Source organism: Bactrocera neohumeralis, chromosome 3 (genome assembly GCF_024586455.1).
Source record: "Bactrocera neohumeralis isolate Rockhampton chromosome 3, APGP_CSIRO_Bneo_wtdbg2-racon-allhic-juicebox.fasta_v2, whole genome shotgun sequence".
NCBI lineage: Eukaryota > Metazoa > Arthropoda > Insecta > Diptera > Tephritidae > Bactrocera > Bactrocera neohumeralis.
Window position 1 is genome coordinate 23,932,278 of NC_065920.1, and position 27,676 is coordinate 23,959,953.

The 27,676-nt window shown below is 34.6% G+C and overlaps 1 protein-coding gene across 4 annotated transcripts in view; it reads left to right on the forward strand.

Moving 5' to 3' along the window:
• Positions 1 to 27,676, forward strand: part of LOC126753928 (CUGBP Elav-like family member 2) — a 218,377-nt gene that overhangs the window by 144,786 nt on the left and 45,915 nt on the right. For all 4 annotated transcript variants that reach the window (XM_050465703.1, XM_050465704.1, XM_050465705.1 and 1 more), the window contains exons 5-7: positions 25,640 to 25,821; positions 25,992 to 26,289; positions 26,435 to 26,620. In XM_050465703.1, the coding sequence (XP_050321660.1) occupies positions 25,640 to 25,821; positions 25,992 to 26,289; positions 26,435 to 26,620 (666 nt within the window). The remainder of the gene's footprint in view (positions 1 to 25,639; positions 25,822 to 25,991; positions 26,290 to 26,434; positions 26,621 to 27,676) is intronic.

A 27,676-nucleotide genomic window follows, 5' to 3' on the forward strand; every position in this document is an offset into this window, starting at 1 on the left:
CGTCGATTATTTGCTTAGTCGGCGTTTAGTGTAGTGTTCTCGATACACATTATAAGAGTCGGTGTAGCGGTAAATATTTATAGCTTTACTTCGATGCACAGCTCTTAATTGGTGTGACTAACTAATACAAAGAAAACTTATACTACAGTGTGGTGTAGTTGCTTTTGCTTGTGGATAAAAAATTTGTTTTTCTGAGCACTAAGCAAATTTCGATACGAGGAGGGAAGAAGTAAAAGTGTAGAAATCTCGAAATTTCAAGTAAGTCAATTTCGTTAATATCAAAACAAAGTCTCAACTTATAGGTGTATATAAATATACACACGAATTTGGATCTACATATCGTCACCTAAAATACAACCGAACGTAACATGACTTTTCATAAATTGACAGGCGAAGGAAAAATTAAAAAAATTGAGTTTTGATTATAAAATAGTTATATAATTGGTTAGGTTAGATATTGGTTATATATAGGTTATATATCGGTTATATCTGACAGCGGCAGCTGAAAATTTTATGCTGTATACATATAATATGATGTAGTGAATAATAAGCAATAAAAAACCCAATTTCGATTTCTTTGATGATACGTTGTTTTGCATTTTAGGGGAGAAAATTGTCATAAGAAGATGTGTTATAGCCAGAATTTTTGGCGAATATGTAAATTTCTGTACATTTTGGCTTTATATTTTTGGTACTTTTTTTTAAATAGATTGAAGAAAACTAATTCATTAAGGCATTATTAACTAAAATCCTCAATTTAAGTGCCTGAAAAGAGAAGTCAACCAAAGAGAAGTTTTTTGTCAACCAAAAATATTCTTTACATAATTAAATTCCTAATATTTTCCCACAAAAATATTTTTTCTTAAATGAAAAACAGGAAAAAATGTTAGTTTTAGCTACACCGAGACTATAATAACCTTCACAGGTGAATTTCTTAGAGCATAAAAGCGTATAAAATATCTTTAACTCGATTTTGAATGAACAGTTTATATGGCAGCTATATGCTATAGTGATCCGATCTAAGCAATATACACAGATATTGTAGTGCTGCTTTAGGTTATAATCCATGCCAAATATTGTGACCATATCTTGCCAATTAAAAAAGTTTCCCAAACAAAGACTTGAGTTCAAACCGTCAGCTTGTATGGCAGCTATATGCTATAGTTGTGCGATATAAACAATTTTCTTGCCTATATTGACATACTTTGTAAAATAATCTGTGCCTGATTTCACAAAATTACTGTTTGAAATTAAAAAGTTTTCCATACAAAGACTGGTGGTGGATCAAGGTGGGTGGTCAGCCTGTAAGGCTTTAGTTTAACGATATCGGCGGTTGCCACAAATGAGCAGCTGCTTGGTGAGAAAAGCACGTGTTCTTATATTCAGCGAAATATCTTAAAGATAGTTTAGTTCGCTTAGATATAAACAGACAGACGGAAAAACAGACGGAAAAACAGACGAAGCCTGTTCAATATACTCAGCTAGCCACTCTGATCATAACTTAACCATATACATATGTACATATCTGCCAGTGTCTCCAACGTTTCTTTCTGGATGTTACAAACTTTTCTTCAAACCTAATCTACCTTGTTTAGGGTATAATTGTAGCAGCAACTCATCAAAAGCGTAAGAGCTGCTCAAAAATTTGTAGCAACTAAGAGAACGTGGCGTATAAGTAATATTCCTATTTTCGGGTTTGAAAAATATCACGGTTCATGAATGTGAAATATTATAATTCTTCTAAATAACATACGTGGCTATATGAACCAACAATTATTTTTGTGAAAAAGAAATGATTTTTCAAATACCGGTTTGTTGAACATTGGTTCCTAATGTTTATCCATATACATAGCTGAATCCATATTCGAACCGATTTCACCCATATTTCGTATTATTGTTAAGAAAACATTATAACCTTTCATCCATATGTCAGTTTAAAGTAAGACGTTCGAATTCATCTACAAAATATTTACTTATCATGAATAGAATGTATGTATATAAATGACACCGATTTGTCCTATGGTCCCGTGGTAGAGACATGAGACGGCAGTAGATTAGGTTTAGTGGATTAAAGCCCCGCACTCCGGCTGTCGATGCTTCGTTCTACTAAAAAACAAAAAACAAAAAGAAAAAAAAAACCAAAAATAAAAAAATGCATAGTTGCAGGTAAAAAAGGCGAAAGCGCGAACCAGTGAAGATAATTGCTAAAACTTTTTACTCCATCACTGCCACAACTTCAACTCTCGGTCAAGGTAGACATAGTCCCAAGTTCTTTCTTGTGATTAATATAAAGAGAATACTCTCCTTCATGAAAAGAGAAAGTTCATTAAATCAACATTTAATTGATTATTAGAAAGAATATTACCAGATTGGTACAATTCGTATCACAGATTTTAATTTATCACACCAATTTGCTCAATTTTACTTTCGCTAAACTTATTTAACGTTATTAAGCGCTGAAGCCTTAAAGTATACTTGAAAAAAAAGCCAAGGAAGTGTTTTATGCACTTTGTTCTAGCCGCCAAAAGTCTATCGTAGGAAGAGGCTTATTCTTGCAATAGTACCTGTATATTTTTTGGATATTTGTTCGTTTAAAAACATTAGATTTCGAACCTTTAAATATCACAATACTGAATATTCGTGAAAAATCGCAAGATAGCCCTCCGTGGAATTCATTTTTCCTAGTTGTATGAGTTTTACATGATCAGAACTTTATTAGTGTTCACATGATAAATTAAAAGCCAATCGGGTTGTTCTCTTCTTCGAATAAGACGAGGTAGAACCCACCCAACACTGTTCTGTTATGGCGCTTTTGTAATCTCAAAATGTCTGATCTGACCATGTGAAAGAGCAGGGTGAAAAAAATCTAAGCAGATTTACGATGACCTCAAGTCACTTTTCGAAGACATAGAATTCAGCGACTATCTAATTCAAAGACTGTCACTATGATTGTTAGGTTATGTAAACAGACTGACTGTTCAAAGCCACGAATAAACCCACTTCGATAGCTAGAGTCGCCTGTCGTTGTTATGTCCATAACTCCCAGGTATGGATCAAAAACAAATGGCGCATATCGACAAAGTGCCCAGAGTCAGCCACATATTAATTGAGTTGGCTAATATCTACTGCAGGCTATTCGCTGGGTTCGTAGTAAGTGTGACAATAGAGATCCTTCAACCTTAGTCTGTCGAAAGCTGAACAACGCAGGAGAAAGTGTCTAGACATTTTCATCACATATTCCTCATGGCAACTTTCACAAGTTGCGTCCTCTAGAATCTGTAGCCTTATCGCGTGAGTGTCAATGTTACAGTGTCCAGTTTGGACACCCATCACAGCTGCTATGTGTACCTTGCTAAGAAAGATCTAATAAAGAAATCGTTGTACAGTTTATTGATACCTTTAACAAACTAAGAGTTAGTGTTTGAATGAACGAAAGTAACAAATGCTATTGAGCCTTTCGAGGTTCATATTTTATATCAGACTATTGCAAAAAAAATGCAATCACAATCTGCTTCGAACTTACAATTAAGTGCAATAGTCTCTCGTTACTAGTGGAAGAAAGAAGGATGTATATGATACTTGTACTATACTGGCCCATATTTCTTTCAGTATGTAACCGTTCCTTAAAGAGCAGCGACTGGTTGATGATTAACGAAGGTTATCTTCGCACAGGCAAGAAAGAGAAAGCGTGATGATGAGAGCATTTACAAATCCGAAGAGTAAAAAAACTACAATTCTCTCTGCATATGTGCGAAGATAGTTTGACAATTATTAGTCATGATATTATAATAGTAATTATATATATATATATATATATATCGATGGTTTTAAGATATACTCTCATAGCCTGAAATCTATATAGAGTCCATCAATATTTAAATAACTGAAATTTACTTCACCATATATTATTATATATTAAATATTGCAACATGCCCATACATATATTTATCTTATCAAAGCACCACCTCTACACCACTGTGCCAAAATTTTCAACCAGGGAATTGCACCTAAAATTTATTGCCGCCGCTCTGAGGCCGTTTTCGGCGTAACGATTTCATTCAACGCGACAGCTAAGGTGAACCTCAACCCCACACTTTTACACACAGACTCAATTGCATTCCAATAAATGCTCGTGATTTTGTTGTGTCTTGTTGTGTGTATTGTATAGCGGTGGTGGTGTATTGTTGTCGTTGTTGCTGATGCGATGCCATTACTGCTGGCAATTAAGTGATTGCACACACTATTTTTAGAAAACAATTCGAGCACGAAATGCACGCTAATTCGATTTAATTGATCACTCGATGGCGAATGGGCGAACGCTTGGCCCATCGCATGCCTGTGGCCGTTGCACCAACAGTGCCGTGCCGCCAATACACCAGCTCACCAAACTGCAAATCCGCAAAACCTTAAACCATTGCAATTCATTTCACGCACCGCTAACGAACCGAAGTGCGTGTGCCAGTGCTGCTCTAATATATTCATATATAGATCTATACTATATACCACATACATATATATATTGATATACCGATATCTATGTATATTGCTAACTATTTTTTGTTGGTTACAAATTGTGTTTAATTGACAAAATTCAGCGTTTTTGTGTGTGCCGATAATTTTACCAAAAATCACAAGCAAAAATATTCCGTTAAAATTCTGAGAATTCACTGTGTTTTTTGTTGTAAATTTAAACATTTATTTAGCAATTATTTATCTGTTTAAATGTTCAACGTGTATTCGTGTTGCGCATAAATGTCGATTTCGTATGCTAAAGAACAATAGTGCTAATATTCAAAAAAAAATTAAGTGTATTTTTATATAATTTGTTTAAAAACGCGTAAAGCCAATGTTGACTTAGGTCATTTATGCCTAAACGTTATTTAAAAATAATGAAATGTTGCTTTGCAGCATAACTTGTGGCTAATTTGTAATTTGGTGTAACTCTGTTGGGATCCGTGGTGTTAATTATTATAAAAATTATATATATAATTAAATAATTTAATAATTAATTAAGTAAAATTAACTATAATTAAAAAAAAAGGCAGGTTTTTTTTAATAAGAACCCGAAAAACGGAAATTAATAAAATTAATTTTAAAAAATTAAGAAAAAATTAATAAAAAAAAAATAATTTTTTTAATATTAATTATTTATTAAAAATAAAAATTCAACGAAAAACGCAAACGTATTAACTAAAAAATACATAAGTTGAAATTTAAAATTTTTTATTTAAAAAAGAAGCTACAGCTAAATTTTGCCTTAAAAAATATAAAAAAAACTCAATAATTATTCAAGTAAAATTTAAAAACTAAAGTGTTAACATGCTTTTTTTACTTAAAACTCAAGAAATTAAAAATTAAAAAATTAAGAAAAATTTAGTAAAAAAAATAAAAAATAATTATAAAATTAAAAAAAATCATTAAATAAATAAAACTAAAAACTAATAACAAAAAGGTTAAACGTATAAATAAAAAAAAATTTAAAATTAACAAAATTAATTACTTAATAAAAATAGATAAATAAATAAAAATAAAAATGTTAAAGTTGAAAAATTAAAGTATTTATTAAAAAAAAATAGGACCAATTTATATAATTTAGATTAAAAGTATTTAAAATTAAATAATTTTGTAATTTCTCAAATAAATTTTTTTTTAATAAAAATTAAAAAAGTAGAAATTAAAAAAAATATTTCAAAGAATTATGAAAAAATTACTAAAAATAATTTTAAAAAATTAATAAATTGTTATAAATAAACTAAAAAATAAAAAGTCTATGAAAAAGGTTGGTGTATTAAATTATAAAAATATACATACAATAATATTTTTTTTAATTAAAAAGAGAAAAACTTAAATTTTTGATTAAAAATATATAAAAACTGATTAATTTATTAATTATTTAAATAAAATTTAAAAACTAAAAAAGTGTTTCTTTACCTTTTTTGTTTAAAACTCAAGAAATTAGAAATAAAAAATAGTAATTTAAAAAATTAAGAAAAAATTAGCAAAAAATTAAATAAAATTGAAATTAAAATTAATTCATTAGTTACTAAAAATAAATTAATAAACAAAAAATAATAATAAAGCAAAAGTTAAAAAATTAAAGTTTTTTTTTTTAAATAGTATAAAAATTATATTTTAGACTAAAAGTATATAAAATTAAATAATTTAGTAATTTATAAAAAAATTTAACAATTTAAAACCAACAAATAAAAAATTCTATAAAAACTCAAAAATAAAGAAATAAAAAAATTAAATTTAAAAAAAAATATTTAAAAAAATATATAACATTAAAAAAAAAATAAAAAACAACAAAAAATAAAAAAATTAATTATTTAAAAAAAAATAAAATAATTAAAAATCAATAAAAAAATGTTAATAAAAATTTGTAATGAATGTGAAAACTAAAATGTAAAAATAAAAAACATAAGATAAATTAAAGTTTTTTAATTAAAAAAACTTAAGAAATTATATATTTTAGACAAAGCTTCGTGCATAAAAATTGAAATAAAAATTAAGAAATTAAAAAATTCCACATTTTTGACAAAAAAATAAATTTAAAATTTAAAACTTTAGTATTTCGGTTTTTTAAATAAAATTCAAAAATGTTTATATAAAAAGTTAATTTAAAAAAATTAAAAAAAATGTTAGTTAAATTTTTTTTATTTTTTGCATCAGTGGCAATTAAAAAAAATAAATTTAAAACTTAAGTATTTCGTTTTTTTAATTAAAATTCAAAAATATTTATATAAAAAGTTAATTTAAAAAAATATAAAAATGTTAATTATGATTTTTTTAATTTTAATTAAAACAATTTGGAAAAAATTTCTTTATTTTAGACAAAACTTCGTGTTTGTGTAAGGAAATATTAAAAAAAATGTAGAAATAAAAAATGTCCATTCTTTTGACTAAATTTTGTGTTTGTATATACAATAAGATAATTTAAATAAAATTTAAAACTTTAATACTTATTTAAAAAAAACTCATAAATAATTAAATAATAAATATATAATTTTATATAAATAATTGTATAAAAAATTAATTTAAAAAAATAAAATGGAATTTAATTAAAAAATATACAAAAAAAATTTTAACTAAAAAATAAAAAAATAAAATTTATAAAACCTTTTAAAAAATTAAAAAAAACTTAAATTAATTAAAAAATTGTTCATGTAAAGTTTTAACAAAAATAAAAAAAAAACTAATTTTTGACTCAGCTACGGGTTTGTGTAAAAAAAAAAATTCGAAATGAAAATTTTACATATTTTTGACTAAATTTTGTGTTTGTATATAAAATTGAAAAAATGTTGTAATATATCAAATAAAATTTAAAAATTTAATACATGTTTTTTTTATAAAAACTCAAAAATAATTACATAAAAAAATTTATAAAAAATAAATAATTTAATTTAAAAAAATTAATTACAATTTTTAATAAAAGCAAGAACTTAAAAATAAAATAAAATTTATAAAGCTTTAGAAAAAAATTAAGCAACATTAAAAATTTAAATGAAGAGTAAAATTTTTAAATCAAAAACTTAAATTAATTAAAAAATTTTTCATGTAAAATTTTAACAAAAATAAAAAAAATCTATTTTTAGACTAAGCTTCGTGTTTGTGTACAAAAAAAATTCTATATTTTAGACTAAGCTTCGTATTTGTGTAAAAAATAAAAAATGAGTGATTAAAAATTTCCATATTTTTGACTAAACTCCGTGTTTGTGCTAAAAAATTGCCTCAATGTAAGTGCAAAGTACCGCTACTTAGGTATAAAAAGTCAAATCGTATTATAAATTTATCGCATCAATGTTTTCTCTGGCACGCCTAACCCTCTAAACTGGTTGTGGCACTTCCCACACATCTCTTTCTATATAAAAATATATATATCATTTGGTGTATATACCCTTTGTGTGAACCACGAAAATCGTCGTTTTGTGAAATTTACTCGGCATTGTTGACAATTAATTACTATGAAAAATAATTCCGCTACAATTGGCTTGACAAATTGCAGCAGCAGCAGCACCAGTGTCAGCAGCGGCGGTGGCAACAAAAGCGTCAGCGACAGTAATAGCAATAATAACGGTAGCAGCTGTGCCAACGAGCCGAACAGCAGCACGGCCGCCAACAGTTTTTATGTTTCTGCGCTGAACCACAACAGCAGCAATAACATTAGCAGTGGCCGTGCCAGCACTAGCGGTAAATACACTGGGATCGGTGGCATCAGTGGCAACAAGAGCGAAACAAATATTGCCGATTGTAGTCGAGCCAACTGCAGTGACCAATTATCAACGTTAATTGAGAGCTTATCCAAAGGTAATAGCGACAGCATTGCCGCTGTTCGACTCGGACTCGGCTTGAATCTCGGCATTGGCATCGGACTCGGCGCTGGCTCCGCCAACGGCTCGGGCACGAGTTCTATACCCGGCGCTAGTTACAACATACCAACAACCGCACTAACGTCCCCGTCATTTGTGTCGTACGGCGGTGGTAGTGACGGCGTGGAAGTGGCCAACAACATTGCCACAGCATTTTTACCGACTTCGACATATAAAACTTATCCGGCGATAAATTCCGCTTATTGGCTGCCATCACCAAATCCATCACCGTACTCGGTGCCAGGTATGTTGCAGTAATATAGGGAAATTCGTTACGTTGTGTCTGTTGTTGCTTGCTGCTAGTTGTTGTTGGTTGTTGTCGTGTTAGTTGAAGCGGTGATTGCAGCAGCGCCAAACGTCAATGCCTAGCAACAATCAATACGGTACAACTATGGCGTTGTCAATATGTCAACCTTTCGGGCATAACGTTGTCGCATCCAAATTGACAGGCTATTTTTTTCCAGTGGCGCCCCCTTTGTTGGCGGCTCTTGTCGTCTCATCGAGTGCACACTTGCTGCAGTGTTGTTGAGGTTGTTGTGCTCGGCTTCCATGTGAATTTGTGTGCATTATTTGAATTTTACCTTGCAGCCTTTACAATGTTGCAGCAAGTGAAGTGATATCAATAGTTCAATTATCGACGTTGACTACTTCGGCCGTTTAAAATGTCAATTGCGGGGAGTATGGTGGCGTACATTTTGTCTAAGTGTCACACTGCTACTGGTGGAGATGGCAGGAAAATTTAACCTCTATAAACGTATGACGATTTTTATGGAAATAAATTAAAGGCAATGTGAACGCGTATCCCGAAATCCTTAGCTCGGTTTGAACTGATTTTCTTCTAAATTTGTTAGGTTACCTTAATTTGTATGGGTTACCACAAGAGATTATATCCAAAAGCTCTCTCTCAGTTATGGAGGAAACCTTATGCTTTCTTTATCTGTTTCGGTATTAGGAAAGACGGTCATTTACTAATTTAGTCCTTACTGATCGCAGAACTTGTTATTCGAATACATGAGGATTTCCCAAAAATTAATGATATTCAAGCCTACAAAACACCCAAGGCACCAATCGACATATCTGAGGCGTAATTTAGTTTCCTAGGAATTTTAGTATTTATAACAAGTTAGAATCTTTATAATCCTGAGTTTCATTTTCTAAATATTATCAATTTTCAATTTTTGTATCGACCCTACGATAGTTTCGTAATATAGCATGTAGTATGACAAACAAGATTATTTAACTTATATCTATGATCTTACACTTCTTATTGGAAATGAGCTAGATCTCCGTTGTTCTCTTGATTTCAAGCGCTGGACCTTTGAACGTTGCGGCGCGTAACTGATCAACGATCATCTCTTTGCGTTTACGAGATCTTTCTCGTCCCTCGGAAAAAGATATTTTTAGCAATCGTAAGAATTCATTATGAATATTTTTCAAAGCAAACATCTTGTCGACTTCAGATTGTATAGCGGAAACTGAGATAAAAGAATCGAGGCACTTCAATTGCCCAGCTTTACAAAACTGAGACTGGTTAACAGGGTAGAGTAGCCGAAATAGATATTGACTGCTCCGATAAGTTTGTTTAGCTCAAAGCAGGGCACAAGACATCAAAGGGCGCGGTGCAATCCTCGTATATCTTGCTCAAAACATTTTTTCGACTTATGATGATCTATGATGAACAAAATATATGTATGAGTCTTAGGTATCAGAGCGAATCGGCGTTCCAAGCTGTCCAATTGAGATCCTTGTTGCCATTAAATTGTAATATGATTCAAATTTTAATCTAACCTAAGTTTATACCAACGTCCTAGGCTGGTTTTACTAATTCCCTCTCTGTAAGAGTTCGTCCAACTATATTTTAACGATCCACTTTCTAAAATAATAAGTCAAGTTAAGTTTTGGTACACTAGAGTGGCAAATTCAACCATTTTGAATGCATCAAATTTCTAATTTCAAATGTGGAGCCAGTTATAGAGAAGCTTTTCGAAAGTGTGGTGTTTTTTGCCTTGTCAATATATCCCTAGAGATTCCATTTTTAGTAAAAACTAGTCTGTAGTGCCAAGATAAAATTCAGCACAACTCGAGATAACTGAAGTGAGTCCTCCCGCGGAAAAAATATCGGACATATATAACTACGGCCTTTAATTTTCAAAAAATTTTCTACAAAGTCTAACCATTTACATTTAAATAACATATGCCATGTTGTACTACCACCATTAGTACCGAGTACCACTGAATATTTCTAATTAATCATCCCGACACATCAAAAATACTGAGGTGACACAGGGAGTGTGCAGTAGAAAAGCTCTTTGCAAGATCCCTGGCCTTTACGTGTTGGGGACGTCTATCGTAACTGAACAAAAGGCGAGCAGTATGATCTGTACCAAGGCATTGACTTTGTAAAGCAAGTAAACGCTCAGCGGCTACACTGGCTAAGTCATATTGTGAGAATGAAACATGCTTTAGTTACGAATTTTGGTGGCAAAAGGCAAAGATATAGACTGTGTCTCCGGTGGAGTAACCAAGTAAAAGAATCAAGGACGAGATTTACATACTGTACGAGGCTGGAGAGGGTACGCAACTAACAGAGGTGTCTTAGATATCGTACGTGCGACTGAAACTCAAGAGAGTTGATAAAGCAAATTAAAGAAGAGAGAATTACAGTTCTAATGGAACGTTTATCATTATAGAGAATTTTAGAAGAGCAGTCAAATCTCTGTGATGCACCGGAGAGAGCGACAAATAACAATTTCTGATGTATAGTATTATATGTAGTTATTTGTTTCCATATAAATTCTGATAAACCTATGTCCCATCGGCAGTTATAATGCTCTCCATGAATATGGGATCAGAATTCGCACGATCAACAATGTCCAAAGAGACCTTTTTACGATACTATTTTTGGAAAAAATTCAGCTTTATCGGGACGAGTCCGACAAAAGAAGAACATTTCATACCCAAAATATCCACCAATTTCATTTAAACGGACTGTCGAGAGATGTCGAGCTCTCTTGCCATTTCTTCAACATTTGCCATCTTTGAAGGCTTTTTAGGCTTATGTATTTCATAAAACTGAATCACCATAAGTCTTTTTCAATATTCGCAATGATTCTGAACACGAAATACAATATTTGAGACAAGTTCCTTGTTTGATATACATATGTTCCATTGTAAGAATCGCAACGAACTACTGAGGTGTACCGACTTAAGCAATTGCTGTAAACAAACTGGTTGACAGATCGCGCTCAAATTTGGCATAGTACTTAAGAATAGTTATACCAACTTATTAAAATACATCTTCTTGAAATATAATTTACCCGAGGAATTGAAATTGCAATTTTTGTCACAATGTAAATCTCATAGTTTTGTAGACAATTTACTGCTTTACAAAAATGCTCCTAATAGATACCTTTTTCAATTGGTACTATGCCAACTCTTTTATACCAGTTGGTTTGTTCGATTCGTTACATTTCTCAACTAGGTAACTCGAATAGAGCTTTTATATAAGCGAGTAGCCTTATCAGCCATAGCTTTGGCCCTGAACCAGGTATTTTATTGGAAATAAAAACGAACGAGTTTTGGTTCTTGATACTAAAGTTTATGAGACCTGTATTGTTTTATAATTGAATGAATCTTTCTGAGTACGGCCAGTCTTTTATGTTAGACATTTTTTTTTTAAATAATGCAATAGATTTTTCAATATTTTCAGCATGTCGCCTAATAAACAAATTTATATTTTTTGTTCTACTTATTCAACATTCATTCCATATCCTTTTACTCATTTTCTGGACATTTATGAAATCCGTCTTTCATGTGTTAAAATTTCATTCGAAATATTTCTACGCAAAGCACTCGCTTGCGGCTAATGTAATTCACATTTATATGCCGTCTATTGACCCACACAAAGGCGTTCAAATTGGTTAATAAATCGATATGACATTTGGGCACTATTCATTTGCGGCATCCCTTTGCCACTTGCCACTAGAATATTACCATTAACCTTCCCCCCTGCGCCGCTTGCGTTCGCATTTAAGCAAATAATATTTATATATCGAATAACAATGAAGAATATGAATGGCACCCTGACGCATATTTAAATTTGTTGTGTAGTCATAAATTTTCATGTTAAAGTAATAAAAGGGACACTTTAGTCGGGGGTCACAGCAGACGTACATTCACAGCATTTCAGGGCACACTCAACACACATACTTATGCAAATATTCAAATGTGAAAATATTTGTTTGAGTGTGTGTGAATGTTTTTGGGCGGCGAGTACTTACGACTCGAACAGTTGTACTCGTAATAATCATGGGCATTCTTTATACACAACTTAGCCCAATTTTATTCTATGAAAATATGCCGTTATTTCTTTTTATCTACGCAGCGGCGCCCATTAAGCCTTCCCAAGCGTAACGACATGCCATAAACACACTTACGCACACATATTACCAAGCCAAAGTGAGGGCGCAAGATAGGCAGGAAGGAAGAAAGAGCGGGGAGCGAGATAAAGAGTGTGCGTCAGAGTGATATAGAATGCTCTCACAAGGATGCTGCGCTGCTGAATCTGAATCCATTCAAGCAAGTTTTCTACTTATGCAGAACGGGTGAATAGGGGTCAAACTGTTTAAGGTCCGACACTCGCCGCCCAGGCGTTGCTCCGGCTTGCCATGTCAAGCCTTGCACTAATACACGAGTACATAAATAATGTTGAATGGACATTGTCCATCGCACAATGCCAATAGAAATAGAGAGCTTCGTTATTGCGTACACCTCCCCCCTTACCGCTCAACCGGAGATGCTTAGTTTCGACCCCGCTTTGTTCGTTCGACAATTCTTCTTTTATTATATTGAAAGTTATTATATTTTTAGTAATGCTGAGAAGAGTCGGAACTTTTATTTCATGCGTACTTTTTTTTCTCTGCTGTGAAAAGTTGTGAATTTTCCGGTTCGAAGAGAGATTATGAATATCTGAGCTTTTTTGTTTAGTTTGTGTATTGGCAGCTGTGAGTTATTAGAACGGCCAAAACGTTTGACTCCCTTGGGGCGGTTTGCGCATAAATGTTTGTAAGTGCTATGTATAGTATGTATATATGTGTGTTACTATGTATGTATGTGTGTGTTCGGTTGACTTTTGGATTAGTAGAAATTTATGTAAATTATGGCGTGCAGCAAGCAATACGTTGGATGCAGCATAGTAATAAAATGTTGTACACGGGTGTTGAGTGGGCAATATTTGGTTAGAAATGGATGTATGTAAGTGCTATACCCAGTAGCGAAATTGAATAGGAAAATGGTTTTTATTAGAAAATCTTTACTATATAGACTTCCCTCAGAATGTTTAGAGACCTAATTGAATTACTTATTTCATATTGAGTACCTAAAATAAACCTCTTACGAAGTACAAGAAGGTGTTAGTAAACTAAAGTTCTGGATATATGTAATAGCTGAAACTGATCAGTAATCTAAACCAACATCCGGTTTCCATCTAAGAAAATTATATTTTTTTTACAACAAATTACCTTTACTCATACAGTTAACATTCACAACAAATATTTCTAATATTGAGAGCAAACTATGATATGATTATGATATATTTTCACTATTTTTTGCCAGGAAACAAACTGGTAATCGAACATTTTAAAATTTTCATTCAATTATAGTATTCTGAAAATAATGACAATAAAATTAATATATTTTGGGATTGGCTATTCAGTTACGTTTTGAAAAGAATAGATGAAAAAATTTAAGAAGAGCATAACTGATGACCACTATAAAGCAACTGAATTCATTCTTAACTCTTGGTCAGCGTCAAAAAGTGAGTGAGTTCCAAATAGATGTTGCTCTCGGGGTACTCACACACATATTTCAGGAGCTCAGGAGCATTAGTAATAAATTAATAATTTTATAGTATTAAACTGAAGATTCCTAAATATTATAAAGGTTATTTTCAAGATGTGTGGTTTTCAATGAGACAATCTTTTTCTTCGGATTTGATTTTTTGACAGCTGTTACTACACTTATACCCGTCCATATTGCCATTTCACAACGAACCGACTTATTACGAAACAACGTTTGCAAATCGAACTAAATTATTACCAAAATAACGGTTTGGTTCGCGCTGCTTCAAATTTTCACTCGACATAATCGCTCAGCAAAGTTGGTAATTTAAACAACTAAGAATCATTTAATAATGCACATCCGCAGAAAAGGTGTAGCTAGCGCTCCGAAGAAACTATAGCTGCTATAGAGTAGAGTATCGATGAAGATCCATATGAGTCCCTCCGCCATCGCACACGTAATTGTAGCTGTGCGCCTCCTCTCTATACAAGGTGTGTTCAAAGTAAACAGAAAAAAAAGGTTTCGGCAAAATCAATTTATTTTATTCAAAATAGTCTTCTTCTGCTTCAATACAGCTTTTTGCACGGTCCAAAGCATGTCGAACGAGTGTTTTAGCTCGTTGGCCGGTATGGTCGCCAGTATGCCGGTGCAAGCCTTTTGAATGGCCTCTACGTTTGCATAACGCTTTCCTTTCATGGACAAATGCATTTTTCCGAAAAGGAAGAAGTCGCACGGTGCCATATCAGGTGAATACGGGGAGTGTTAATGATTAAAATGTGATTTTTGGTCAAATAAACGTCCTTCGAATGTTGGATTCTGAGCAATTTTTGGTCGTCAGTCAATTTGTGCGGAACAAACCGTGCACACACCTTTCGTAAGCCCCAATGTTCGGTCAAAATGCGATAAATCGATGTTTTGGAGATGTTCAATTCCATTTCCATGAATTTCAATGATGATTTCGGCTGATTTTTGATGAATTCACGCAAAGTTTCGATGGAATTTCCGGTGTTCACAGATTTTGATTGGCCCGCATGTTTATCGTCCTCACGACCACTTTGAAAACATTGAAATGACTCGTGCACCGCCATAACTTGTTTCACCAATCAAAATTTAATGTTGGCTCTTTGTTCGAAGCTCATTTTCGCTCCGATAACGCAAACATACTGACACATTCAATAACCAAATCAATGAATCGTCTTGAAATTCTCACTGACAATCGATAAAGGTACAAGATTAATGACAGTCGGCATATAGATGGCTAGTTTCAAAAAGTCCTGTTTACTTAACGCTCCTTGTATTTTTCCACTGATGTGAAGAGACATTTGAGCACTTGGACGGCTTTGTTTGCATCTCAGTTCACACGCGATAGAGTCTTTTTTTAGAAAATCTGGCTGAAAACTGCAATGGGTAATAATTAGAGGTAAATTGTCATATTGAGAATAGATTGTTGAGAACAAATTTTCAATGCTCAAGTAATGAAAAATAAGACTATAAAGGTGTTAGTAAATTTATTTTAATAAAAATAATTATAAATAATTTAGCAAAGTACTCATCAAACTTCCGAGTATTAGATAAGGCCGTATCGATCATGGGAACAGTTTGTTAGTATAGGGAGCAGTTTCTTAAAGTATGGCTAAATTGACAAACAAATATTTCAAGCATTGATGAAAACTCCATCTCTCACGGAAACAGATAATTAATATTGGGAACAGTTTTCTAAGGTTAGCTCGAAGCGAAAAATTAATTATATTAGACAAAATATATCTATCTTTCTATCTACCGTGGGAACAGGTTTTTGTAATCGACAACAGTTTATAAAGATGACCCGTAGTGATAAAAAATGTGCTAATAATATTTTCTATGACGAAAAAAAATTTTTAGAATTGAGAAAGGTTTTTGAAATAAGTCTTTAGTGATAAAAAAAATGCGGTAGTCGGCTCTTCTAAGATGGGAACAGATTTTAAGATTTGAGAACAGTTTTTTGAACTGATCTCTAGTGATAAAAAATATGATGTTAGCCTCATAAGTGATAAAATAAATTTTTATAATTGAGAACAGATTTTTAAAGTTTACCCGTAGTGACGAAAAATATGTGTTTGCCCTTTCTATGATGGGAGCATATTATTTGTATTCAGAATAGTTAGTTAAAGTTGAATTATGTAAAAATGAGTTCAGGTATCTATTAAATTTTATTAAGTAATTATATAATAAAACGGCATGAAAATGTCGAGATTTCTAAGATTTTTAGAGATCAGTTTTTTAAAATTACCAGTCGTCATAAAAAGTATTCTAATTAATAGAGACTGCTCTGTCAATCATGGGAACATATTTTTGTAACTGAGAACAGGTTTTTTAATTTTGACCTGTAGTGAAAAAATATTATTAGTAAAATAGACCGCCCTATCTAGCGTGGGAACAGATTGGCTGCATTAAAAACAGTGCGTTAAAGTTGAAATTATGCAAATATGAGAAGATAAGTGTGGTATGAAGATGTTTTCTGGCAAAAATGTTAATAAGTAATTATGTAACGGTATGAAAATGTCGAGATTACTTCAAAATATTTTTTTACTAGCTACTAAGCTATTAACTAGTTAACGTAAGAAATCCATTACAATGGAAGCAGTAAAAGTACCAATCATTTTTGATATTTCAATTATCAACATGATATATCAATATACGTGCCTACATACATATGTATATATATATGTACATATGTATGTCTACTCATATATATTATATAAACAAGCAAACAATTCAGACAGCCACTAAACAGTAGATCATTAGGGCAGTAGCGCCACAGCCGGCAGCTCGAACATGCACTCAAAAAGTTTAATACTTTAAATACGCAAAAAATACAACAAAAATTATCAAAATGAAATTTCATAGAAAATCTGCTAGAGCGCTTTCATACTGCGAAAGCATATTGTGGCAATATGTCTGCAGAAGATTTCCAGCGCTTAATGAACTTATAATTTAAATGCAGCTTTAGCAGATACGCCATTTAAGGCGCAATTTCGCCAACTTGCCCCGCCACCGGCACTCACCAATTATTTGCACGAGTAGCAGCGCGCTCGGTGGCCAGCACAGCAGCGCCCGCTGTTTTTGAAACCGAAAATTTATGCGCTTTAAAGTGAAATCTCTGACGCTGGCAAACACCAAAAGATGCACGAGAACGCACATAAACATGACAACAACAACAAGAACAACAACAATGAAAAAAGCTAACTTGTAACCAAAACGGCAAAGGTATGCTTGCCGCGACGCAGGTGTATGCAAGGCTATGAATGTGTAAAACTATGCGCACCTACACATGTAAACATGCGTGCGTGTGTGTGTGTGTGTGTAGGTATGTGTTGGGCAGCTCGTATGATATGTAGAAAGGCTCGGCACTGGGACACTGCGAACTTTGCAGTTAAAAGTGGATTCATTTGCATATCAACACTGCTACCGCCATCACCACCACCAGCAACAACAACAGCAACACCCGCAACGCGACCGCTTGACAGCAGCTATCTGCATATGTATGGGTGTGCGTTTGTAGTTGTGGCCGGCAAGCACAGTCGGGGCAATCTATGCGCTTTGTCACTGGCTCACGTGAAATGTAGAGCAATGGGCACCGAACGGCCAGCAAGCGAAGCCATTGCACACTTACATGCATACTTACATACAAGCATACATATACATACATACAGACATACATACGTACATTCATGTATACACACATACATGACATTTATACATGTTGTAGTTGCTTGCAACACTTGGTCATGTGACCGCAGCGCACCGGTGCCGTGTAAGAGTCGCCTACCTGCAGCAACAACAACAACAACAACATTTGCCGCCAGCAGTTTTCACAGTTAAGATAAAAAGTGGAGCACACTCGATTTGCGTGTCGGTTGGCGATTTGTTGCTGTTGTTGCTGGTGTGTGGGTGTTGGTTGTTTTGGGTAGGCAATCTAAGCTTAAATGGCACCATTGCTGCTTGAAGACTTTAAAAGTGGGTAAACATAGCACCTACAAAGTAGTACATGGACGCTTTTTATGCATCTGGCAATCATATCAAGTGTTTATGTATGCGCTGAGCGGATATATAGGGTGCTCTTATGTATATACATGTATATACCCCTTATACACACATATATACGTGTGTGTGTTGTGTTAGAATTTATTTACCCGACCAACTTGTGTGCGCTTGGTGGGCACTCTAATGTTGTTTGCATACCGCTGTTTGAACATGCGCTATTTTGGGGCACATACACCGCCGTATAGCGGTACAGTTGTATATGTTCTTTAAATAACGTTGCAAAGTGAAAGTTCGTTACCAGCTACTCGGGCAGGTTGTCGTTAAACTAGGTGGCACAATTTTGCTGCTGCCTTGCCTGATAAAATATCGCCGGTATATGTGTTAATCCGCGCGTGGCTACCATGTGGCTTGGAAATAGCCTGGCACTGGATTGCGTTTGGCTGCGTATTAGTGTTAAGACACTTTCGCAAAGTTATTACCCAAGCTATTCATTTGGCGTTAAACAATTGTTGATTAAAGTCATTTAACTATTTGAATGCGAAGTGCCACAGAAATACATATGTGTGTGTCCAAGAGCGACATAAAGATAAAGGGGGCTTCTTCAAATATGTGGTTTTCAAAAAGCACATATAATTTAACGCCATGAACAAAAATTTACCTTTATTATAAATGTAAGGGTTTGTCATTATGTTTCGAAAAAATTTCGGAAGAGTGACCGCTAAGACTGGCTCGTATAAATTCCAGTCGAGAGGCTCGATTTTCGACCACTTTTTACTACAATTGAGGCCTCATAGCAATAACCTCAGCAATAACCCACTCGATACTATATTTTAAGATCATTAGGGCACTCGGGCTTATCTGCGTAGACAAGCGCCTTCACATAAATCCATAACAAATAGTCCAGCGATAAATCATACGATTTTGGAGGCAATGCCACAGGCTCAACACACAATATAATGCGCTCTCCAAAAGTTTTCTTCCATAAATTGATTATTTTCGTTTGGCTACATATCACAGCAGCGACATTTTGCTGAAACCAAAGTTCGTCAACATCAACATATTCCAATTCAGGCATGAAAGAGACATTAAACATGACTCTAGAGCGTTCACCGGGTTAATAAAACAAAAACTGTTTGGGATATTAATGAAATTATTTATTCCTAAGAAAGTACATTCGATGTCACATATATATGTATATATGTATATGGAACTCAATTTCTTTTGCATGACCACCATCGACACGCTTGCAGAAGTCCAGACGCTGAACCCAATTTTCGACGGTTTTCAAGCACAAATCCGCCGATACTGCTGCAATTTTACGTTCGATATCCATACGAAGTTCATCAATCGTCGCCGGCTTGTTGGCATAGACCATAGACTTCGCCTAGCCCCACAGGGAGTAGTTTAACGGCGTCAAATCGCAAGATCGAGGCGGCCAATTGACTGGACTATTTCGTGAGATAACATGTACACCAAACTTGGTTTTCAATCGATTGTGACATTCGCTGTGTGACTTGTGGCGCCATCCTGTTGGAACCACATATTGTCCAAGTCTACATCATCCAATTCGGTTATCATTGAGCGATAGCAATTTCCATTCACAGTAGCGTGCCGGTCTTGATCATCACGTTAAAAGTACGGCCCAATGACGCCCCGGCCCATAAACCGCCTTAAACCGCAATTTTTTCGGGATGCAATGATGACTCATGGAGCACGTGTGGATTGCTGCCTGCCCAATAATGCATATTTTGACCCATTCGGCTAGAAATTACCCTCATTCTCTGAAGATGATTTTTCGATGAAAATCCGAATCATTTTCAAGTTGTTGCTCAGCCCAATTCAAGAACATCCGACGATTCTGATGATGTAGCAGCTTCAGTTCTTGCGACAATTTGATCTTGCAAAGATGTAGGCCAAGATCTTTTTGCAAAATTCACTATAACGCCATCACAGAGATGCCCCACCTTTGAGCACGACGCGTTAGAGACTGATTTGGGTCTTTCGCAATTGATGCGCTAGCGGCAGCAATATTCTCGACACTATGGACACTTTTTGTCTCAGTGACACGGGAATATATTGTACTGTGCCTGTGGATTCAAATTTTTCCACTAGACGCTCACTTGTTGATCTGACAGGACGATTATGATGACCATAAATTGGTAGCGCTCGTACAGTTGAAGCCTCTGACTTCGTATTTCGGTACTAAATTTTAATAATTTCGACTCGTTATTGGGTCGTATATCTTTCCATGATGAAATAGCAAATCTTACTGAAGAGAAATGTCGGAAAAGCAGAAAAAGTATGGCGTCATTTGCTGTCCCTATCAGTCTACTTTTTTAGCGTACATATTGAAAAAAACCCGTTATTTACTAAAACTAAGAAATTCTCTGTGCGTCCACAGGGAGTGGTTTTATTAATAGATATTACCTGAAGATGTAAGTAGAATTTGATTAATGAAAGATTGTTAAGGTCAGAAAACCCCACTGTTTCTAAAATTTTAGTTTCACTACCACTTGGAATAAAATGAGTAGCTCTTTGCTTTAGACTTTCCAGCTGACATTTAAATTTCCAGCTCAAAGTTATAGCAGTCTCAAAATAAATAAGAATAATATGGTTTATTTGGCAGCGGATCCGCAAAATATTTTAGAATACTTAAAATACTTCTCAACTAAAATGTTAAACTGTCAGATTGACATTAAGGGATTGCGTTGCTTAGGATCATACTAAACTAACCGATAAACTAACCGATAAACTAATCGATAAAAAAGGAAGTGGGAGCTAACGTAATCGCAAACGTTGTATGAAAGTTGTCAATTTAATTGTCATTACGGTTAAGTTGACATACCAGTGTTTAAATATTTTCTTCTATTGACCTTTTATGAACACAGCTCTCATTTAAAATAAATAATTTAGCAAATTAATACCAAAAAGCTCAATTTAATTGAACTTTATTATACTTTTATTAATCAGAATGTATTTCGAAGAGAATTATTATGCAATACTGAAACAAAACCATTACTTTTTTCATGAGTAGCATTTGTAATGTTTTTCAAGAAATATTAAATTTCTCACTAAATCTGCTGCTTTCATTAAACGTACTAACTTTAAACTAAAATAAATTAATAAATCTGCAACTTGTCTTCCTCAACGTCCTTGCCCGAACGCATCTTCATTTCGTATGGAAATTTATTATAAAATAATTTGCTTAAAATTGAATCATTCCCGCAATAAAACTGTATATTATCTGCAATAAAAATGAAGTGAAACGCTTCGAAAGAAATTTAATATTAAAATCTAATTTGGCAACGTAGGAAATTGCACATAAAAAATTTAAAATTTTATTTCACTTTGGTAGGCAGCGAGAGGAGTCTCTGCATTATTTGGCGCTGCTCGGCATTACCTGCTTCGGCATGCTCTTGAGCTGGAGTACATATCTATATAATATGTATATAATGGCATATAAGTGTGTAAATAAGATTTGTGATGTCAATTACCGGCGCTGCCATATTTTAAGGCAGGGTATTAACCTGCTTTAGTACGGCTCATTTTATACGTTTATACTTTTGGTTGCCTTTACTTTCAAGGAAATATCTTTGGTATACAGTTGGAAATTTAAACTTTAATTCTTTTTATAGGTCGGTACTATATTGTATGCTTCGAGGCGTTAATTGATATCACCGGTCGTGGAATGAAGCATTTAAATTTTCTAAAAGTCATCATTTAGCGCAATATTGGGAAGAAAGGCATACTGCTTAGACCTGCCATAAGTTCTGTTACAAGTTCAGGCCGTTAGAAATATGAAACTATAATACATATATGATTTTACTTAGTTAATTTTATTTCTTAAAGTACATATTTATTGAATGAGTGATGTACAAAATTTTATTCGAAATGGTCAACTTTAGCTATCACGCAAGCTCTGAAACGACTCAACTATTGATCAATAGTAGCCAGTACGGTTCCTGTATTGGTACTTGTATATAGATGACAGTGCTCGAACCAAATATTTTTTTAGACTCTCAAAATTTCTGTGGTGTATTCTATAAACCATGTTATCCTACACTAACTACAAACTGGTGTTCAATGGATTCAAATCCGTACCTCCAGACGGCTAATGCAGCTATGTAATCAAGTGTATTACTTTTAAGTCACTGCTGGTTGGTTTTTGCTTGGTATGCTGGAGCAGAAACTGCAGGAAGTTCCAATGCTCTCCATCGAAGAGAGTATTGCTTAGCTTACCACGCCCTTTAAAACATTCTGGTACTCCCTTGCCACAGTTTCAACCTTCTTTTCACAGAAGTGAAGGGGTGCAATGGTTTACAGGAGATACTTCACCAAACCATTACAGCAGCTGGATGGTGAGTACGTTGAACCTTTGGAATAATATTTTTTTAAGTCTTTGGCACCTTTTACGTAGATTTTGTCATTTTGTCTATTAAAAAATTCTTCAACAGTGAACAATTTTACATCTGTAATAAAAAAAGAATGATTTTAAGGCCATTGACCTTGAACTACTGAGGAGTACGCTAATTTACTACGAGCTTGTTGTCAGAAGGTGATCGATGGTAGTCTTTAATGTGGAGGTCATCTTGAATAAGTCTTGACATTGATCTCGTCCATATAATAGATATATTTCCCTTTGATTTCGACTTTTTTCACAAGCCCACCAATTTCTTACTTCCAATACTTGAATAGTGATCAGTTACTAGAGTTATTACCGAACATTTTTTATGAGCTTGGCGGAAATTAGAAAAATGCGCCTTGTGCAATGTCTAGGATTCACAACTTGCTGGCTTTATCTCTAGAATATAATATTCTGGCGAATAGAACAAACCACTGTTCAAAAGGTTATGTTAGGTTTATCCAATAGGCCAATAAGCTGCGCATAAACCAGTTTTGGTCCTTTGCGAAACCAGATGGAGTTCAGTTGCTTTTAACAAACTTTGCGGCCTCACTATCGATACCTCCTCCAGTGTTTCATACCGTGGAGAACCCAGATGCTTATAACGTAGTCATGCTAATGCGGAATACATGAGATGCTCTTTTGTTTTTCTGGTGCCTTGCTCTAGACATTTCCTGCAGTCTTCTCGATTTGTCAGCCCTACGGCGTGTGTCGTCACCAAAAATTGACCAGTTAGTATTGCGATCATGTTCCTGCTATTACTTCTATCGAGTGCCAATAAGCCACTATTGTAGGTAAAAATATTATATAAACTAACCAGCTACTAAGCTGCTAATATGAAGAAAACTCAGCTGGAAAATTTTACTATAAATAATCCTAAACAGTAGGCAGTGGAGCAGAGCCGAGCGAAGGACTTCGTCCTCCAAACGAATCGCTTGGGCGCTGTTAATTATATGATCATCGTAAACAGTTATAGACGGTTTAACAACATCTCATGTAATTCTAGAAGGATTCGTTAAGGTCACTTTAGAAAGGCTTAAATAAAAGAAAATCCTAAATATTTCGACCTTTAGCTAAAATGATCAAGGCTATATGGCAAAGAATATTACAACTAGTTCTCAGCTCTAGTAAACAGGCGGAATTTCAGTCATTTATAGATTATGAAACGTTGGAGCTTCTGTGAGCTTTTAGTCATTTAAGACTAAATATTTATGTTACTAGGTGGTAGGAGAATCAAAAATTGTCTTTGATCTGGAGGTTTGATGAGCGATGTTCACACCTCATAAGGGGACCATTATAAAGCATATTTGAGGATTAAAAGCAATCGTTTACCATTAAAACTTATTTCAGCCCACGTCTTCGATCGTATCAAAATACGTGAATTCAACGAGTTGTTCGCTCGTTTCGCCATTTTTAAAATGTATGGTAATCCATAGTTGATAAGAAATGGGAATTCTAATCAACATATATATCAATGTATATGAGCAAGGATTCTTCTAAATACTTCACAATAAAATATGGATATTATTTTGAAAGCTTTATATTGATGATACCGATTATTATTGAAAAAAGTGGGGTTCTTAGTGATATTTTTTTAGCCTCCATGCATCCCATTCAATTATACTATTATGTGGTTTTTGTCTTAGCACATAATCACTAAACTTAGTTTAATGTACAATGGAAAGTTTTCTGTGAGTGAGTGCATTATTTGTGCGCCCCTGCAATCGCGCAAATCACTAGCTTTAAAGGTTGTGTGCCATTTTTCAACTTTTCCAGACAAAGCCTCATTTTCGCTTACATTACTAATAAAGCTAGTTTTTCATTGCTGTCTAAATGTATAGAAATTATTTCTTTGTACGAGTATATACTTGCTTTGGATATCGGCTTCCATCGCTTTTAAGTTTTCAAGCATAATGTGTACCGTCAAAGTCGGAAAAACGCCTTAGTCGTTGGTATCATGTTGTTGACACTGAAAATTTTCAAGTTTATTTCCGTGCTGCATTGGTGATTTGCATGAACTTGAATTTCGAAAAACTATAGCAGTTTCTATGTAGTTGCATGCTTTGACTTGAATACAACAACAGTTGTTTTTAGCATTGTAATGTATACCCAAACTAGTATTTTCACACTAGAGTTGTTTTACTAGCATTCAACGTCGCTCTACTGGCACTCATTAACTGCGACACTGAGAATAATCACTTGGTAGTTATTGTGAAACTGAGTATGTAGCAGCACAAATTTCCTATTATATAAAGCCGGGACTAGGGAAAATACTACATATCAGTGTGAGCGGCTACGTCTCAGATAGTCCAGCCATTGAGTCCAACTTCCGATGACTCGTTCGGGCATTTCGACTGGTAACTGGCGAATGACATGCGTGAGGTTTTGCTCCAAGACCTGAATCAAAGCCAAAAGGTGTGATATCACACGATCTTGGTGACTAGTTAACCGGCCCAAAAGTTGAAATTATCTGCTAACCGAAATGTTCTCTCAATAAATGCATTGATTGATGCGATGTGTGGGAAGGGCCGCCATCTTGTTGAAACCAAATGTCGCCGAGATCACGAGCTTCAAGTAGTATTGGAGATTTCTTCTCCAACTGGTCTTTCCAATGGTGTGGAGATCTTCCTCTTCCTCTGCTTCCCCCAGCTGGTACTCCGTCGAATACTCTCATAGCTGGAGTGTTTTCATCTAATTGAACGACACGACCTAGTTGTCGCACTTGTGCCTTGGATCCCATGTCACCGTTGCCAGTCATAACTTCGAAATTTACAATACCCACCTTATCATAATGACAGGAAATACTTACGTAAATTGCATTAAGATAATTATTTCAATTTTAACCTATCGCAGGACGGACGTTCAGAGCGACAAAAGCTCTAAGTATCTTATAAAAAATACTCGAAGGGTTGCGCCCTCATTAACAATCAAACTAAAACAACTATAAATTCAATCAATTTGTACAATTTTGTAAAACTAAATTCCCCTTTTTTGATCTTCTTTGCAGAACGGAAGCTTTTCGTTGGAATGCTCAATAAGAAACTGAACGAGAACGACGTACGCAAATTATTCGAAGTTCACGGCGCCATCGAGGAGTGCACGGTCTTGCGGGATCAGAACGGACAGAGTAAAGGGTGTGCCTTTGTTACATTTGCAACTAAACACGCGGCGATATCAGCGATAAAAGTGGTAATGCCAACGTTCCGAATGATATTAAATTCCGCGCCAAATTTCCCTTCAATGAGCGACTAATTAGCGCCAAATGCAATATTTGTTACGCTCACTTGGCAACATTTCCTAGCAACTAGTATTCTCAAAAAGAAAACAAATTGAACTAATCTATTTTCTCCACTACACAGACTTTGAACCAAAACAAGACAATGGAAGGTTGTACATCGCCACTGGTTGTGAAATTCGCCGACACGCAAAAGGAGAAGGAGCAAAAGAAGATCCAGCAAATACAGGCGAATCTCTGGAATCTGGCATCGAACATAAATATACCGTTGGGTCAGACCGCCACCACCGTTTCAACGCCGATACTGCCGAATCCGCCACAACAGGCGAGTCCGGTGTTGGGCGCCGATGCCATTACACCGGCCTCACTGCAATTGCTGCAACAGTTGCAGGCGGTCGGCCTGCAGCAGCAACTTTTGCAAGGTGCGTACCCGCAGCGGTGACCGCCGTTTGTGGTAATTTTGCGGCCGAGCGTGCTTGTACACGCCGGTTATATAATGCATGTACTCAGCGAGTTGAAGTGGCGTTGGGGGTTAAAAAGTGAAAATTTTTGTTTTCTTTGCTGCAGGTTTGGGCGCTCAGACGAATTCTGCGGAAACGGCCGCGGCAACGGCTGCAGCCGCCGCAGCTGGATTACTACCACCGATGACGGTACAAAACTTGGCCGCCATTGCGGCGATGACGCAACCCTCACTCACCAATGCGGCCACCAATCCGGGCAGCGCGCAACTGACAAACACAGCGGCTCTCTTATGTAAGTTCGTCACTTGTTTGGTAGTTTGTTTGGCGTTGTTTTTGTTTTTTATTTATTACACAAATTGCATAATTATTATTTAAACTGAATGCGGTTTTCATATACACATTATGTCATTATTTTAATATATTATGTACAATGCGGCATTGTTGGGAGGACACACGAAGCTCAAAAGAGCTCGCATGTGTGTTTGATAGTGTATGTATGTGTGTGTGATCGTTAGGTTGGACCCGGATTCTTAATATATTCAGTTGACGTAATAATTTGAGATCCACTTTTCGAGGGCAGAAGTTAGGTTAGGTCGTAAAGTTGATCCAAATGCAAAGGATGGCACCTGAACATAGTTTGATGGTTTCATTTGTTCAACTTTGTCAAAATTTCTGTGTGACTTTCATCCAAATTTCAACCAATTTGCGAAGTTAAACAGTTCTGCTTTCATTTTATCAATCTCTTGGTTTTAGAGAATCAAACAGCCAACTGGTATAAATCTTTTAAGACCGGTATAACAAATTATAGAAGAAAACATGAAGTTATGTGAGTTCTCTGACGAGTGCTCAAGCCAAGAGGCTAACTGGTATAATTTTTTTAATACTGGTATAATAAAATATAAAAAACAAGTGCTTATATACGAATTGCATGTGAACTTCGGCTCCGTCTTTGTTTAATAATTCTGCTTTCGACTTGTTAAATCTCTAGTGAGCAACGTAGCGAATAGCCAACAGGTATAACTCTCATTTTAAAATTGATATAAAAAAAAAAAAAAAAAACAGCTTTTATGAGACTTCCCTAGTGAGCGTCAACGCCAAAATATAACTGGTATAACTCTCATAAGACTGGTATAACAAAATAAAAAAAAACAATTGTAAATACGAATAACGTGTGGGCAAAGGATACTCCCTTGTATTTGGTTCAACTACATCAACAATAATATTTAGTTGCATATGAAAATTTTTTAAAAACTAAGTCAAGTTGGTCTCTTATATTTGCTCTAACTGCAGAAACAGTAATGTTAAGCTTTTACGCAAAATTTCTTCGACAAGTTTACCAATTTTTAAC